Here is a 16,325-nt window from a genome sequence, read left to right as displayed (position 1 = left end):
TTCATTTCTACTAGTCATTCAGAGTATAATTACAAGAACAATATACGTAGTAAATTACTGCCTAAACATCAGATTGGATTGTTTTGTTGATCCGATGATCAAGTCTCTGAGTTCCTAGGTAGTAAGGCTTATGTAAAGCCATAGCTATAGTGGTTGTGCCCAAATCTAGCAAAACAGTTCTCTAGAGTGTTTAGTTACGGGCTTACGACTCTTATATCACCCTCTTAACCTCTTTGTTTGATACTTCGGTATCCTTTAGAGTTCGGATAAAGTAGTCACATTGTTCCAACACCTAAAATTAAAGACTCATATAGAATTAGAGAACTAACTTGGAATTAATCTCATATATGTATCATGTATACACAAACTACAAAATTAAAAACAAAATATTAGCAACAAAATGGAAATCAAACCAAAAAAAAAAACTCAAAAGGAATTCATTTCTAATCTATACATTCTCCTTTCTTTCCCCTTCAACAATTTTATTGCAGCTTCTTCAAAAACATCTTCACCTTGAAAAGCTTTCAACATGTTCACTCCATCATTTTTCTTTTCCTTTTCTTTTTCTTTCTCTTCACCATTATTTCCTTTCTTTTCAGGCTTAATCACAACTAGTGTTGCTCCTTTCATAACTTTCCCTGAGTTGGGCAATTCCAATTCCTTCACATACCACATTTTCATCACCAAATTCCCTGCATAAGCCATTGCTGTTGTTGATTCACCTGAGGTTTCGGGTTCCGGTTCCAATTCCGGTGCCGGGTTTTCACTTTTGCTAGCATTGACTGTTGCAATCTCGATTGAGTCCTTCAGATCTTGAATCTGCTTTGCATTCATACAGAGCTTCCCCTGTTTCCCAGCATCCGAAACTACCGCGTTACTTAACTTTGGACATTGATTCACCATTTTCTTCACCAAATTATGCCTAGCTGATGATGCAATCAAACAAGAAATGATCCAAATAATCCTCAATTTCAGCTCTTCATCTGAAAAAACCTGCACCTCATTTTCACCCTCAATTTCTGGCCCCTTTTTCTCTCTCCTCTCAACAATCGAAGTTGCCCCTAAAATTGCGCACATCTCCATCTCTTTCCCAAACTCAGCTTCCCATTTTAACAATGGAATGTTCTTGTTGATCCCGATTTCGCCGCCATGGCAGGGGAGCTCGAGCTTAATCGACTCAATATCCTGGAAATTCTTCAAAGTATTTCCAACCCATTTCATAATATCAACCCCACCTCCGTTTTTAGCCATCTTCTTGCTTGAAATCGCCTGTTGCAGCAGATTAATCGGCTTACAGATGAACTTAAAGATAGAATTCTTGAAGAAACTCTTCGACCCAGTTGATAATTTCGCAGATTCTTCACTGGGTTTCTTCGATTTCGGGTGATTATTACTCCCATTACTATGATTATTATTCATTTGGATTGAAATTGAATCAACCTCAGAAACAATCGTCGCAAATCTCTTAGAAACGAGAAGACAACGACATAATGATTTCGCATCAAAAATCTTATTGAAGATCAAATTAAGAATTGGGTCTGGAATCAGATCAAAATAATCAACTCCCTCCATAATTTGATCTTCTGGTCGATTGTATAACAAATCTGCCATTAAATTGAAGTTGAAGATTGAATAAACTTTTTGGGTTTGTGAAATTTGTTTGTTGTTATAATGTAGGAGAGAGAAAATATGATTGAAGTGGGAATACAAATGGCGGTTTTATGGTGGGTATGAGCGTGGTTTTTGTAGGAGAGTTTTTTGTCGTGATTATTAGCTACGCGGTTTGACGCATATTTAGCCACGTTGAAAAATATCTGGGTTGGTCCACTTTTATGTCATCTTCATCTATATGGTTAATTTCTTCATTAATTGAGTACACACTTGCATATCATCAATATAATATCCGTATTGTATCGTGTATATGGTACACTCGAGTGGTGACGGGGTATACGTATATTTAAGGCACCACATGCCGTATACCGATATGCATCAGTGTTTGTGTGACATGTGTTACATGCATGACATGTTTGTATCATGTTTGCCGCTCAATAATAGTGCTTGGGCCTAATGGTGTTAAGGATTATGTTTTTTAGTTCACCTAGGTGGCTAGGTGTATGATCGAAATTGTGATTTACGTAACTACGTGTATTCCGTGGAAAAGAATTTTAATGATTGTTTTTAAATGACATTGATGTAAGTGTGACTAACGAGTAGATTTTGCTGATCAGACCTCAACTCGTACGGTTTGCTGGATCACTAAATGACGATGATGTGGTTACGAAAATACGAGATACATACTTTAGTGATCAGTGAGTACGTATATGAGTAATTTGACAATATCAAAGTATTTTACTCGGCTTATGGTGGATAAAAGACGTGGCGGCTGGTCCTATTGATAAAGAATCTAATTCTTTGGACATTGGATAAGGACACTCTAAATCAAAAGGACAATATTATCAATGCATTCACATTATAATTAATATGAAAAGTTAGGAATATTACTTTTTGTTTAATGGTGCTAACTACTTTTTTTTTCCCCTTTTTTTTTAATAAAGAAAGAATATAGATTACCCATATTGGACGGGTTAGGTTACATATTCACTAGAATGTTATTATTCTCTCAACTTTATGAAAGAAGATTACGCACAATAATCCAATATTTTCACTATTTTACAATAATAATCCATATATCCACTTATCGTAATCTATATTATTATAATAAAAAATATTTTTAAAAAAAAAAACACCATTAAAAAATTGATAGTGCATCTAACCTTTTTGAAGAAAGAATTATTTTGGCAATAATAACTAACAAAAAGAAATGTTAGGTCCCATCAAAATAAATATCTAAATAAATGTTGAGTGCATCATTTTTATTTTTAATTTTAGGGGAAAATTTATCAATTATTTGATTTTTCTTTTTAAAAGGGTGCATTATCGTCTTAAACATTAAAGTATTGGATTATTCTTAGTACCTTGTATGGAATTATCATTATTGGATTGTAAAAAGGTCGGAAATTGGGTTTGCGATTTCCTTACTTTATTCGCTAATAAGTCAGATGTAGATAGTGATAGAGTGTGTGGTTTTAGATATTATTTTATAGGTTGTGTGGTGTGAGATATTACAAACTCTTAAATGAATCCGGTTTACACTAATTTATTGTGGACCACTGAGATTAAGGTCTTGTTTAGTACGGTTTTTTTGTAGGTCATGTTGTTCGGAATATTAAAGCTTTATTTTGTCCAAACAAATTCAGGTAAGATAAAGTCATGAAAAAATAAGTTCGGATAATGGTTAATGAATTCAAATAAGACAAAATTAATTCTGATAAATAAGGTAAATTAAACACATCTCACATGTACAAGCCAATATCCTTTCATAAAAACTTTATTCTTTTATCAATAAAATACTGTTTTTTTTAGCACAAATTAAGGTCCCAATTAAATAGATGATAAATAAAAACCGCTCAAGCTCGTATAATATAAATATTAAAAATTAGGCATATATATTAAAAAAAAATAAAAAAAAATTGATTTTATATACATGTAAATGGTCAACCCCAAACTTGCAATTTCCTCTCTATTGTGAGCTAACTTAGACTTGAACCAATCTCATAATATATTAATCAATAATTGAAAAGCAAAAGGAAGTAGTACTACTTCGTTTTTTTTTTTTTTTTTTTTTTGAATCTTGAAAATTTTAGAAGTTTCTTGTGGCTTTCACTACCCGCAAGTATATATATTAGCTGTTGATGTTGACGAATTATTACCAACTTGTTAGGAACAGTCTAATTTGACTTTTAATTAATTATTGACTTTTAACTAATAATTAATTAGTGTTTTAAATTATAGAATGAAGGGGAAGCTACGTTTCATGCACCCAATTGTCTTAATAATTGTACTCTTTCTTATTAAGTAACCGCCTTAGTTTTTCCAGCATGTAAGACAACTACTTTTATATACTTTATTAATACGAGTAGTAATAATTTAGTATTAGTTGATCTATATAATGTATATGCATAATTATTACTAAGTAATGTCATTTTTTTAAATATCTTATTTACCCATCCTTTTTAATATAATGATGAGATTGAGTATGGAGTATATGTAATTCAATTATATTCACTTATTAGTGGAAATATAGAAGTCAAATTTAGTACCATATAGAATGAAATACTATGAATTTGTTTTCTTTGGAAAAGTTGACTTTAACATTAGCAACCCAATTGTTTGTGCGATCATTTTGATTCTTTTTTAAATTATTGGGGGGTGGGGAGCTAGGCAACGCAAGTGGGCAGTGTCAAGTAGATAATTTCCCAAGCTAGGTCATGTGCCTATGCTATCCACTCATAACATTGGAAAAAATCCTCTCACAATCTCGAGAAAAGAAGAGTATGTAAAGGGGGGGGGGTTTTTCTAAGCTATGTCCCTTAGTTAGTCGAGTTTTTAAGGTATACTCATGCTTTTTCAAATTTTTAAATTGTGCCCCTCAACTCACTACCATTAATGAATGGTACCCTCCTTGGGACTTCTACGTCACCTAAAGTTAACTATAAATTTAATAAAAAAGATGATAAAAGGTAAGGAAATGATAGGAGAAAGAAATCTTAGTCACCGCAACCCTAATAACGAAAACTGAAGCCACGAAACCACACTCTCAATTAACTTTTAAACAACTAATACGGGTACATTTTAATATTAATAAGCAGTTGAAGGGCACTGCTTAGAAACTTGAAAAAGCATGGGTACACCTTAGAAACTCGACAACTTTAGGGGTATAGCTTAGAAAAACCAAAAAAAAATTAAATTGTTTGATTGGTTAATAAGTAATTATTTGCGTTATTATACACAGATACGCAATGATTGCATTGGATATTTTGGTCAGGAACAAGGAGAGCCTATTGTTAACCGTGCTCCTTGACAAATTGACGATGGGTAAACACCGTTGCAATTATGGAAATTGATTTGTTGATTTTAAGATTATATGTAACAAATGGAGTACATCAAATCAAGCTTGTCTTTAATGCCAAAATTTCCAATTAAACTTCAGATACTATTTTCTCCATTTCGATTTTGATTCATTTTGATGCCATGATATGCCAATTGTCAATATGCAAGTAACAAGTTTTATCATTCATTAATAAAGACCAATTAGAGCAATTTTAATGGTAAGCTAATTAGCAATTAGCTTGTTATACCACATGAGATTTTAAGCTAATGCATTTTGTAGCTAATTTGTGCCTCAATGGTTTAGTTACTAGTTTGTGATTTAAATGACCCTTAATTTCTTAATTAGCTTTTAAAATTAAAATTTATAAATATATCAACCCCTCTTTTCGGCAAGTTTCCAAGCTAATTTCATTTTTTAGCTCAAATGGTCAAGCCAGTAGTTAGAGAATTTACTAAATTGCAAGCAATTCCCTAACTACAAACATTGGAGATGTTTTTACATGTGCTTAGAAGATAAGAGAATTTTAAAAAGGGATGGAAGAGGTTGTGGTCTTGTATTGCGGACTTATGATGGCACAAAGTTGTGGGCTTATAGACCAATGATGGCACAAATGTATTGCGGGCTTGTTAATATCAGTGCCCATTTTTCAAATTTATTTATTTTAATTAAAAAACCAACCAATTAAATAACAACATGTGTCACACTTAATATGCTAACCAGGTAACCAACGGTCACAACATATTTAAAGCAGTGTCTGTTTTCCATTTAGGTGACTAAAAATGTTGTGTATGTTTCTAAAAATATCACATACTAGTTATTTTATCAATATTTACACAACTTTTTTTATGTATCCCACATACTTCCTCTATTCTTTTAGTTGACACCATTTGACTAACACTATTCATAAACTACACTTTGACTAACTTTTGTGATTTATAACTACATTAAAAATTAGTCAAGTGAGATCTTATTTGAATCGTCTTAATGTATATTTTATTCACTTTTTATAATTTTACAATATCGAAAATTAGAGATATTAATCGCCAAAATAATGCGTTGGCAAGCGTAATAAAAGAAATATTTCAACTAAATAAAAAAGGAGGTAGTAAACACGAAAAAAAATAAAATAAAAAGGAGATAGTAAAATTTTCTTACACGAGTATAGATCATTAACAAAGATCAAAGTAATGGAGTAGGTTGGTTAAAGGTTTGGAGTGATACTATAGGTGATAAAAAATCGGGCCGGGTCGAGCCTTAACGTCATATTTTATGTCGAAATCCGCAAAAAGTAGTAGATTTATCAGACAAAGCGGGCTTTTCGAACTTTTTTCAGGCCAGATCAAGTATTTAACTGAAAATGCGCTTTTAGGCTTATCCAAACCCGCCTTATTTTTGGGTCGGCTTAAGCCGGGCTAGCGGGCCGAGCCAAGGTCACTTCTAAGACGTACTCCTTAATTGAAAAAAGTTGTTTCAAAAATAAAAAAAAATTGAAAAAGGTTTATGCATCGAAACGACGTCGTATATCGTTTAGGGACATGGAATTCAAAAAAAACAAGCCCAAAATTCATTTCCAAATTCATATCGTCTCAAACAAGCTTTCACCTTCCCTTAAACCCTCCAATGGCGGTTTCTCTCTCCTAAACCCTCACCATTTCCACCATCTTCTTTTTTCTCTCTCCTCCAACAATGGGCGAAAACATCAAATTCTACGCTTTGGTAAGACTCTTCCACCATATTTCAACCTCAAGAACTGCCCAAATCAAACGCACTAAATTTCGCAGATTCCTCGATTCTTACTGCGTGAAACCCACTGATTATTTCCCTTCAATCCGCTTAATTCTACCTTCATTAGACCGCGAAAGAGGTTCCTATGGTCTCAAAGAAGCTTCCCTCGCTCTCCTCCTTCTCGACGCACTCGCTGTTTCTCGGGATTCCGAAGATGCCCAGAAGCTCATCAATTGGCGAAAAGGAGGTTCCAGAATCGCCGGAAAATACGCCGGAAACTTCTCTATGGTCGCCGCCGAATTCCTCCAACGGCGGCAGTCTTCCGTCTCCGGCGAGTTGACTATCCGGGAAGTGAATGATCTCCTCGATCGGCTTGCGAATGCGGATACTCGCAATGCGAAGGTGGATGTGCTGGGGGAGATGATAAGGAAGACGAATCCGTCGGAGATGAAGTGGATAATTGTGATCATATTGAAGGAGTTGAAGATTGGGATGACTGAGAAGAGTATATTTGATGTGTTTCATCCTGATGCTGAGGAATTGTTCAACGTAACGTGTGATTTACGGCTAGTTTGTGAGAAATTGACTGATCCGAAAGTCCGGCATAAGCGGCAGGACATTGAGGTTGGGAAAGCTGTGAAACCTCAGATGGCTGAGAGAGCTGCGAGCTGTGGAGAAGCTATGAAGAGGCTTCATAGGAAGGAAGTCGTCGCCGAGGTTAAGTTCGATGGAGAAAGGTTTCAAGTTCATAAGAATGGCGGGAAGGTAAAATTCTATTCTAAAAATTATAAAGATCATAGTGAATATGAACCTGCTATGTCGAATGTTATAATTGAGAATGTGTTAGTTGATAAGTGTATACTTGATGGGGAGCTGTTGGGTTGGGATAGTTCGAGGAATAAATTTACCAAGTTCGGGTTGAATCAGGAGATGGCTAAGGCTGCTAGGGAAGGTATAGAGAGTGATAGGAAATTGTGTTATGTTGCTTTTGATGTTTTGTATGTTGGGGATACTAGTGTGATTCATCAAACATTGAAAGAGAGGCATGAACATCTTAGGAAGGTTGTGAGAACTGTAAAGGGTCGTTTAGAGACCTCGGTGCCAAATGCCAATCGCGGTGATGGTGAGCCGTGTTGGTCTATTGTGGCTAACCATGTGGATGATGTTGAGAGGTTTTTTAAGGAGAAGGTTGGGAATGAGGGGGAAGAAGGGATTGTTATAAAAGACCTTGGTTCGAAGTGGGAACCGGGTGATAGGAATAAGAAGAAGTGGGTTAAAGTGAAGCCTGATTATGTTAATGCTGGGTCTGATTTGGATGTTCTGATCATTGGAGGGTATTATGGTTCAGGTCGTCAAGGAGGGGAGGTGGGTCAGTTTCTGGTTGGCCTTGCAGAGAGGCTTACTCCAGGTACTTACCCTAGGAGGTTTGTTTCCTTTGCTAGGGTGGGTACAGGACTTACTGATGAAGAGCGTGATGAATTGGTGACTAAGTTGAAGCCGTATTTTAGGAAGTCTGAGAAGAAGTCAGCCCCGAGTTTTTATGAAGTTACTAATAAGGAAAAGCCCGATGTTTGGGTTGAGAGCCCTGAGAAGTCAGTGATTATGTCAATTTCTAGTGATATTCGTCCCATACTTTCTGATGTGTATGCCGCACCTTACTCCTTGAGGTTTCCTCGGTTTGACTGGGTAAGATATGACAAGCCTTGGCATGAATGTCTTGATGTTCAGTCTTTCTTGGAGATAATACAATCGAGTGGGACAACACGAAGAGGAGGTGCAGAAGGGTTTTCAGATGGTAAATCAAAACGTGGAAGGGCTGCAATAAAGGGAGGAAGGCTCAATGTCACAGTTCCTTCTCATTTCACTCGGACTGATGTTTCTAGTGTGAAGGGGGAATCACAAATATTTTCTAATAAGGTGTTTTACTTTGTGAATGTGCCTTCTGATCATTCCTTGGATTCTATGCACAAGTTGGCTGTCGAGAATGGTGGAACTTTCTCCATGAATTTGAATGACACCGTTACTCTTTGCATCGGTGCAGAGAGTCGAGGGATCAAGTATGAGGTAACAAAGAGCCGTGGATGTGACATTATCCACTACTCTTGGGTTCTCGATTGTTGCTCGCAGAAGCAGCTTCTTCCCTTGAGGCCCAAACATTTTGTCTTCCTTTCGGATTCTTCAAGAAAGAAGTTACAGGAGGAGATTGATGAATTCTCAGACTCTTACTTTTGGGACGTTGATGTTGCTGAGTTGAAACAGACTTTTGGCAATGTAAATAGATCAGAAGATGCAAAAATGGTTGACCATTACAAAAAAAAGTACTGTCCGTGTGAAAAATGGGGTCGTTTCCATGGTTGCTGCATATATTTCTATTTATGTGCAAAGTCCCACTGTTCTAATTGGGACATCTTTTTGAAAATAGCCACAAGGAGGATGAAAGCAGAAGTTTCTGTAGGTGGTGGGAAAGTTTGTGACAACCTTTCTCAAGCAACTCATATAGTAGTCATGTCAATTCCCGGACATGAGCTGAAGTTTGAAACCTTGTTGCAGAGTTTTCCAGGAGACCAAAAGTACATCTTACGTAGAAAAAGACTACATGTTATTGGATCACAGTGGTTGGAGGATTGTCTCAAGGAGGGGCAGAAATTGCCAGAAGTAGCATACAACCTGAAGCCAACTACATATGAAGAATCTACCTCTGAAGAGGAGAAAGGTGGAGATGAAAATGTTTATGGGAAGCACCCAACTTCCTCTGCTCATGAAGAAAAGTCGAGTGAATCTGTTTTAGAAACCATTCCTCATATTAGGGAACCCAGAAGAAAACGAGGAAGGCCTGTTGGAACTAGCACTAAGAAAAGCAAAACCGTTGTCAGCAAACCTCCAGTAACAAAAAGGGCCAGAGTTGGAAGCAAGCCTGCTAAATTACAGGAAATTGCCTTTGATAATGAGAGTCACAAGACTAGTAAGCAAGAAGCTGATGCACCAGTTGCAGCGAGCCCTGAACATAAAATGCATGATCATGTTTTTCAGGGGATTGCTTTTGATCATAAGCCTGCCAAGCAAGATACTGATACACTGGAAAAATCTGGTCTTGAAACTGAGAATATTGGATTAGGTTCAAGACATGGTTTATCAAGCAGTAACGAGGAGAGTAAGGAAGAAAACAAGACTGATGAACTGATGAAAGCAAGCCCTGAACATGAACTGGATGATAAGCCTAGTCACCGGAAGACTAATGCAACAGGAAAGTTTGGTCTTGAAAAGAATGAAGAGAATACGGTTGAGCACAAGCCTGATTTAAATGCGACAGGGACACACTGCTTGGACAATGCTGGCTCTGTTACTTGCAGTAAACCTGATAAAGATAGTGATTACTCTACTTCAGGGATGTTGCTAGATTTGATCCCAAGTCTCAAAAGGTTGTCTGAAGATGCGAATGTTAATTTACCATCAACACTAACACAAGAGGATTCTTCCATGGAATCACCCACTGGAGAACCAGTGAAGAAGAAGAAAGTTAGCTATAGGGAACTTGCAAAGCAGCTACTTAAAGATTGATGGTCTGATCACTCTGATTTGATTTAATTGACTATTTTCTGTTTTTGTGATCAGTTGTTATATGTTGTACAGTGACAATTGAATGTATCTTGCATAATCTACTCTCTAGGCCCCGTTCTCTTCTCCTTGAAGAAATAATGCTCCGTATTTAGATAAAATAATTTTAAGTTTAGTAAATTTATTTCAAGTACAATAATATGATTTCAGTTACTAAAAAATACTGGGTTTCATGATATGAGAAGCGAATGGCTGTCAATGTCCAAAGAAGCCTTAAAAGAGTACAGGCAGGAAGAAGGCAAATATTACACATTATTTTTTACAGGAGTATACCAATAAACAAGGATAATTACAAGGAAATGAAACAAGATTTAGCTTCAGATCCTAGAAGGGATCATCGGTGTGCTGTTCTGCAGGTATGCAGCGGCTGCTGCAACTCCGCTACCCAGCTTTACAGGGTAACCCACATCCTTAAGTATCATCTCCACCCCAGCCAAACAACCAAGCAGTTGCAACTGCAACACAGTATGAAGGGTTAGACACAAATTAGAGCTGAAGGTGCTTAATATTCTTACATGATTGAACAAGGAAACTGCGCGTACCTCATTCAAGTGACCTAGATGCCCTATTCTGAAAACCTTTCCAGCTACTTTGTTAAGACCAAGGCCCAAGCTCATATTATATCTCTCCCATGCTCTCTTCACAATTTGATTGCTGTTAATGTGGGGAGGAACGACCACAGCAGTCACGGTGTCACTGAACCATTCTTCTTTTTGTGTACAGTTCTTTAAACCCCAAGCCTCTACTGCAAGTCTGCATCTCAAGATCATAAGCATCTACAATATATTCTCCTATCAATCTTTCTTTTGATGAAGAGGCAATGTATGTGTCAAACCCCACACCCACCTAGACACTGTACTTAACCGGACAAGCTATGTAACATCCACATTTAGAGCATGAAATGATCATCCCTAATCACATATATGAACTGAATTCACAATATGTGTGCAATTGCAGGTGTTTCAGAAGAGCATGGTAGTGAATTTGAGAAAGAATCTTCTATCTGCATTCACTATAGCTCTTATCACCTTTAAAAAAAAGTTTCAGGAAAATTTAAGCTTGAATAAGTTCAGATAGTTTTACGCGCAGACAAAATATGATAAGATGGTGTTTTTGACATGAGAAGAACTAACAAAGCCGTTATCACAGATATTGGATGGATTTAAATAGGCATACCTGGTTGCTTTTCCCATGCGGCTATGCCTTGCAATGACATTGTCAAGGCCTTCCTCAAAAATCAGTTCCAAAGCAGCTTTGAGACCATAGAGGAGTTGGATGGATGGAGTGTAAGGCCAGTAACTTCCTGCCTTGTAAAACTTCAAGTAATCGTTCCAATCAAAGAAAACTCTGACAGATTTGGCTGTCTTGCTTGCCTCTAGAGCTTTGGGGCTTGCACAAACAATACCCATCCCAGTCGGAAGAGAAAGAGCCTTCTGAGACCCAGTCAAGGCAACATCTACTCCCCACTCATCCATGCGGAAATCTAGAGCACAGATCGAGGACACTCCATCAACAAGAAAGAGTGCAGGGTGGTTGTAGTGGTCTGAAAATAGTCAGAACAATCTTCAAGTTAGCTTTCATATATTCAAGAAATAAGAACATGGACAAAAAAATTATCCAAGCAGTCCCAAGAAAAATGGTGCCTATGTAATAAAACCATGTACATTTCATTTTAACTAGGCCATTTTTTTTTTTAGAACAAAGTACTCTATTTCTCTAACAGCTCTGACCAGTTTTTGCAGGCTGACGAGATAACGATTAATCAATTAAATATTTGTTGTATTCAATGATTTTCATGTAATCGATACTGAAAAATTCATATAAGCTATAACATGTATCTGATCTGAGGTAGAAAAGTTACCCAAAATCTTCCTGACAGTGGCCAGATTGTTGGTAACTCCAGTTGCAGTCTCATTATGGACAATGCAGATAGCCTTGATTTTGTGTGCAGTATCAGCTGCCAGTTTTGATGCCATGGCTTCAAGGTTGGCACCATAACCCCACTCACTCTCTATGACATCAACATCGAAGCCAAGGCGTTTCTGCTGATCAATCCAGAGCAAGCTGAATTGCCCGATCAGGAAGGATATAGTTCGGTCTCCAGGAGATAAAGTGTTTGTCAGTGCACTTTCCCATGCACCAGTACCTGTAAAAGAGCCATATAGTAGATATTAACTGATATGTCCACTGAAAATTTACAATATTATGGTTCAAGCATCAATATTACAAAGATTTAACAGGTTCAAGCATTTTTTTTCTTGTAGGATTCATTAGTACCTGTGGCTTTTTCATAATTAAAGCAAGGAGATGTGTCCCGTTAGATTCATACAATTATCTATGCTACATACCTTATGGTACAAAGATAGTATGCAAGCAGTAAACCTAGGTACCTAATGAATCATGAAGTAACAAAAAAAATTCAAAAAAAGATGCCTGCAGTTTACAGTAAAAAAATGACAGTAGTACCTGTAGTGGGGATCATAAATGGGGTTCCTGTGGTAGTTTTGAAAATTTTCTTGACATCTTCAAGAAGTGATTTTGTCAGTGCTGGAATCGCAGGTGCACGATAATCTTCGTTGTTTCGATTCATGGCTCTAATGACAGGTTCCGGGATATTGACAGGTCCCGGAACAAAGAGATGATGTCTCCCTGGCCCATTCATGTAGTCCATCTTCTCCTCCCCTTAACTAAAATGTCAAATTATTGTTAAATTAAGTCACTGAAACTGCAAAACCAACACAGAAAATAGTATCATTGAAGGAATCCTGCACTATGTCACAAGTACAGAAATTATATTTGCCATCAAAGATTATTTACATACATATTTTTATATTTATGAATCTTCAAGATGAAAACCACATGAAAGTCCACATGCTAAGGCATAAAAGCATTTGTCAATCAATTGTACAATGTTTAGGCACAACATATTTGCCCACCCTTCTCATTAAATCAAATCAACAATAAAGAATTCTGTCAATCAATAGTTCCACAGTCAATTTGGGTTACATACTTGCATGAATATATTTTCTCAAAAGAGTAGGGACCCCACTATAAAACCAAATGCTATAGAAGGTTTTTTACTTGGGATTTGTATACAACCGTCCTAGGATTTTAGAGCTAAAGTAGCATCCACTCGTCAACTTAACTTCATATCATCAAAAGTTGAATTTAGAATGTAAAGTGTACTTATTTGGTCGATTCATAACTATACATGAGAACCAGTCTCAAAGTAAGCACTACTTTGAATAGAATTTTATTGACAAACACTAAGGATACTATTTCATTGATAACATATACATCCTACAAATGGTTTACATAGATTACAAACCTTATGAAATGAAACTTCTTTATAATCGCAATCTTATCAACAAGTATAAATTTTTCCGTTCAGCCTGACTACCAATAAACTATTCCGAGATTTTTCAAGTAGAAAAATTATCAAAACATCTAGTAGGATATTTACAAATAGTTATTAAAACATAGAGGACTATATATTAGATTACTAAAAATAGCAAAAAGGCAAAAACAGAAGTCAAAGGCATGATTACCAGAAAATCTTGCTTCAAACTCCCAAATGATGTAGCAGGTTGCAGAGGAAACTGACTGATACTAAGTACTAACCAACCCAAAAGAGTTAAGGTATGCCAATTAAATATTGTTTAAAAAAAAAGAAAATTTTTTAAAAGAGAAAACACAAAATTTAGAATATTATATAAACCACCATTTTTATGATTTTTTTTTTTTTACAAGGAGGGATATGATATGATATTATTTAACGTACACTGAGGTGGATCCCACGCCATATCCTTAAACGTGGCAGATAAGGATTCTCCTTCTTCCAACCTTTGCGGCCGAAAATTGCTTACATCAGCTCTTAAAATAGAGCTCAACAATATTATCAAGAAATAAATAAAAAATTACACTTCAAGTCAAAAAATTGAAATAAATTGTTCTGGTCTAAATTTTTTTAAATTTTATTATAGTATCTTATCTTTTAATTTGAGTAAACTTTGATCATATATTTGTATGTTCTTATTTGGAGGGAAAAAACAAAAAAAAAAAAAAAAAAAAAAAAAAAACATTATAAACGGCATGCTAATAGTATGCGTTTCAAATATTTAATTTTAAAATTATTACAATATTATCCTAAATAACTGGCAATGTTTAAATGCAAATTAGATAATTTATATTGCCCGGATTATTCAAGTCTACGAGTAATTTAATATGATATGATTCTTATACGTATAATTAATAAGTTTCACGAAATAAGTTGGAACAGCAATTAGACATAGTCTAAGTTGGCGAAGTATTAGAGATAAGATCTCTCATTGTGTTGCTTATAGCATATTGCATATTGCACATTGGAATGTAGTTCCTCAATTAATGTTGTAGCTGTTCATTTTAAATGCATGATAATGATTTTTTTTTTTTTTTTTAAAAAAAAAATAAAATAAAAATTCATCTATCATTTTCCAATTTTTTTCTATCAAATTTTAATTATTAATAAATCAATGCACTTTTTAAATGCTTCTTCTTTCCTTTTTGAACTAAATGGAACTTTCAGAGTATCCAACATGAATTGAGTCATTAACCATTAATACTACCTCCGTTAACAGTTATTTGCAACGATTAGACATTTTTTCCTCTCTAATTTATGTCAAATCGTTGCAAATAACTGTTAACGGAGGTAGTATATTGGACTAAATATATTGTATTAATAATTGAAAAATGTGTATCAATGATTCCAACAAACCTAGAGTACTTCCTAGGGGTGCTAATTGAGCGAGTCGATCACGAGCTAAGAGGTGCTCGACTCGACTCAAAATTTTTTTACATGTGCTCAACTCGTGCTCGCTAAAGTTACAAGTCAATAAGACCTGCTCGACTCGTGCTCGTTGAGGTTTTGTGTCGAGTCGAGTAGCTCACGATCTGCTCGTGAAAGTTTTGGTCCTTTTAAAATTATAGGCCATAATTTTTTTTGTTCACTTTATATAGTTTTCTTATTTATTTATCTATTATTATTAAAGATTTACTCTTTCTTTTTTTATAATATAAATTAATTCTTATTAAGTGTCAAATTATTTTAAACATTGTAACTTCGTTTGTAAATTATATACTAATAAAATATATTATTGAGTTGCTCACGAGATTATCGAGTCGAGTTAAAGCTTGCTCAACTCGTGCTCGTTTACATCTCGAGTTGAGCCGAATTCGAGTCGAGCCAACTCGAACTTAGTTTTGACCGAGCTTTGACCGAGTCGAGTTCGAGTTGTTCACGAGCTGCTCAACTCGATTAGCACCCCTAGTACTTCCTATGTTCGACCAAATACCACTTATCCATGGCAATTTAAATAAAAAATAAAAATTTAAAACGCTTAATCACTTAACTTAGGGTTCATTTGGTATCGTTGTGGTATTTTGTTTTTTGGTTTTTTGTTTTTCATTGTCATATGATATATGTTATATAATGAATAAAAAATGAGTCAATCATGATAATTTTGAAAACCGACAACAGAAAAGTGGAAACATCTTTTCTTGTTTTTGGTTTTTTGTTTTAAAAAAACAAAAAATTAAAAATAAAAAACAATGTCAAACAAGCCCTTAACAATAAGATTAATATCCCGTAAAAAAAAAAAAAAAAAAAAAAAAAAAGTTAAAAATCTTAATATCCTTTCAAAAAAAAAAAAAAAAAAAAAAAAAAGAAAAAGTTCTAATAACCATACACATCAACAAAGTTGAAGCATAAAACCTCCCAAAATTGTAAAAAGTGCAAAATTAAATTTTACATAATGTAGAATCCTTTATTCATTTAATTTTATTTTATTTTGGGGCTGAGAAAGCTAAGTAATAGATAATAAGATAACGAAGCATCAACCACAATCTTCCCAGGAAGGCAACTACCACACAACTACGCGCTATAGCTGCTCCGATGTGTTTTCCTATGATGTGGATCCTTCTCAAATTTTTGTTCCTTCTCTACTGTAGATTTGTACATACATTATAGAGAAACAAGAAACCAAACACCGGGGACGTG

At 35.2% G+C, this 16,325-nt stretch overlaps 3 protein-coding genes across 4 annotated transcripts; 1 reads left to right on the top strand and 2 right to left on the bottom strand.

The window, feature by feature from the left end:
* Nucleotides 1–61: 61 nt before the first annotated feature.
* On the bottom strand, nt 62–1,611 carry LOC110737192 (F-box protein At1g30200-like). Its single transcript, XM_021917565.1, has 2 exons — nt 579–1,611; nt 62–165 (listed from the first exon to the last, which is right to left on the bottom strand). The coding sequence occupies exons 1-2, from the start codon at nt 1,609–1,611 to the stop codon at nt 62–64; spliced, it is 1,137 nt and encodes a 378-aa protein (XP_021773257.1).
* Nucleotides 1,612–5,948: 4,337 nt separating this feature from the next.
* LOC110736277 (DNA ligase 4-like) lies at nt 5,949–10,358 on the top strand. The gene has a single exon (XM_021916455.1). It carries the CDS (start codon nt 6,638–6,640, stop codon nt 10,232–10,234), a length of 3,597 nt encoding a protein of 1,198 aa, XP_021772147.1. The 5' UTR covers nt 5,949–6,637; the 3' UTR covers nt 10,235–10,358.
* A 57-nt stretch (nt 10,359–10,415) lies between these two features.
* LOC110736278 (serine--glyoxylate aminotransferase) lies at nt 10,416–14,046 on the bottom strand. Of its 2 annotated transcripts, none has more exons than XM_021916456.1 (6): nt 13,840–14,046; nt 12,758–13,016; nt 12,153–12,437; nt 11,468–11,834; nt 10,834–11,044; nt 10,416–10,746 (listed from the first exon to the last, which is right to left on the bottom strand). In XM_021916456.1, exons 2-6 carry the CDS (start codon nt 12,960–12,962, stop codon nt 10,609–10,611), a joined length of 1,206 nt encoding a protein of 401 aa, XP_021772148.1. In that variant the 5' UTR covers nt 12,963–13,016; nt 13,840–14,046; the 3' UTR covers nt 10,416–10,608. The 2 variants fall into 2 exon arrangements, with proteins under 2 accessions (XP_021772148.1, XP_021772149.1); XM_021916457.1 differs by having other exon boundaries at nt 12,758–12,978; nt 13,840–14,044.
* Nucleotides 14,047–16,325: the final 2,279 nt, after the last annotated feature.

Source organism: Chenopodium quinoa, unplaced genomic scaffold, assembly GCF_001683475.1.
Source record: "Chenopodium quinoa cultivar QQ74 unplaced genomic scaffold, ASM168347v1, whole genome shotgun sequence".
NCBI lineage: Eukaryota > Viridiplantae > Streptophyta > Magnoliopsida > Caryophyllales > Amaranthaceae > Chenopodium > Chenopodium quinoa.
Note: the sequence above shows the minus strand (reverse complement) of the source record. Positions and strands in the feature narration are given on the sequence as shown.

Coding starts and splice junctions, on each gene's coding strand:
- LOC110737192 (XM_021917565.1), bottom strand. CDS start 1,611: ATGGCAGATTTGTTATACAATCGACCAGAAGATCAAATTATGGAGGGA. Junction 166..578: donor TGAAAAGAAAGGAAATAATG/GTGAAGAGAAAG, acceptor CTGTTTTGCTAG/ATTTGGGCACAACCACTATA.
- LOC110736277 (XM_021916455.1), top strand. CDS start 6,638: ATGGGCGAAAACATCAAATTCTACGCTTTGGTAAGACTCTTCCACCAT.
- LOC110736278 (XM_021916456.1), bottom strand. CDS start 12,962: ATGGACTACATGAATGGGCCAGGGAGACATCATCTCTTTGTTCCGGGA. Junction 11,835..12,152: donor CACTGTCAGGAAGATTTTGG/GTAACTTTTCTA, acceptor GACTATTTTCAG/ACCACTACAACCACCCTGCA. Junction 11,045..11,467: donor CGCATGGGAAAAGCAACCAG/GTATGCCTATTT, acceptor CTTGAGATGCAG/ACTTGCAGTAGAGGCTTGGG.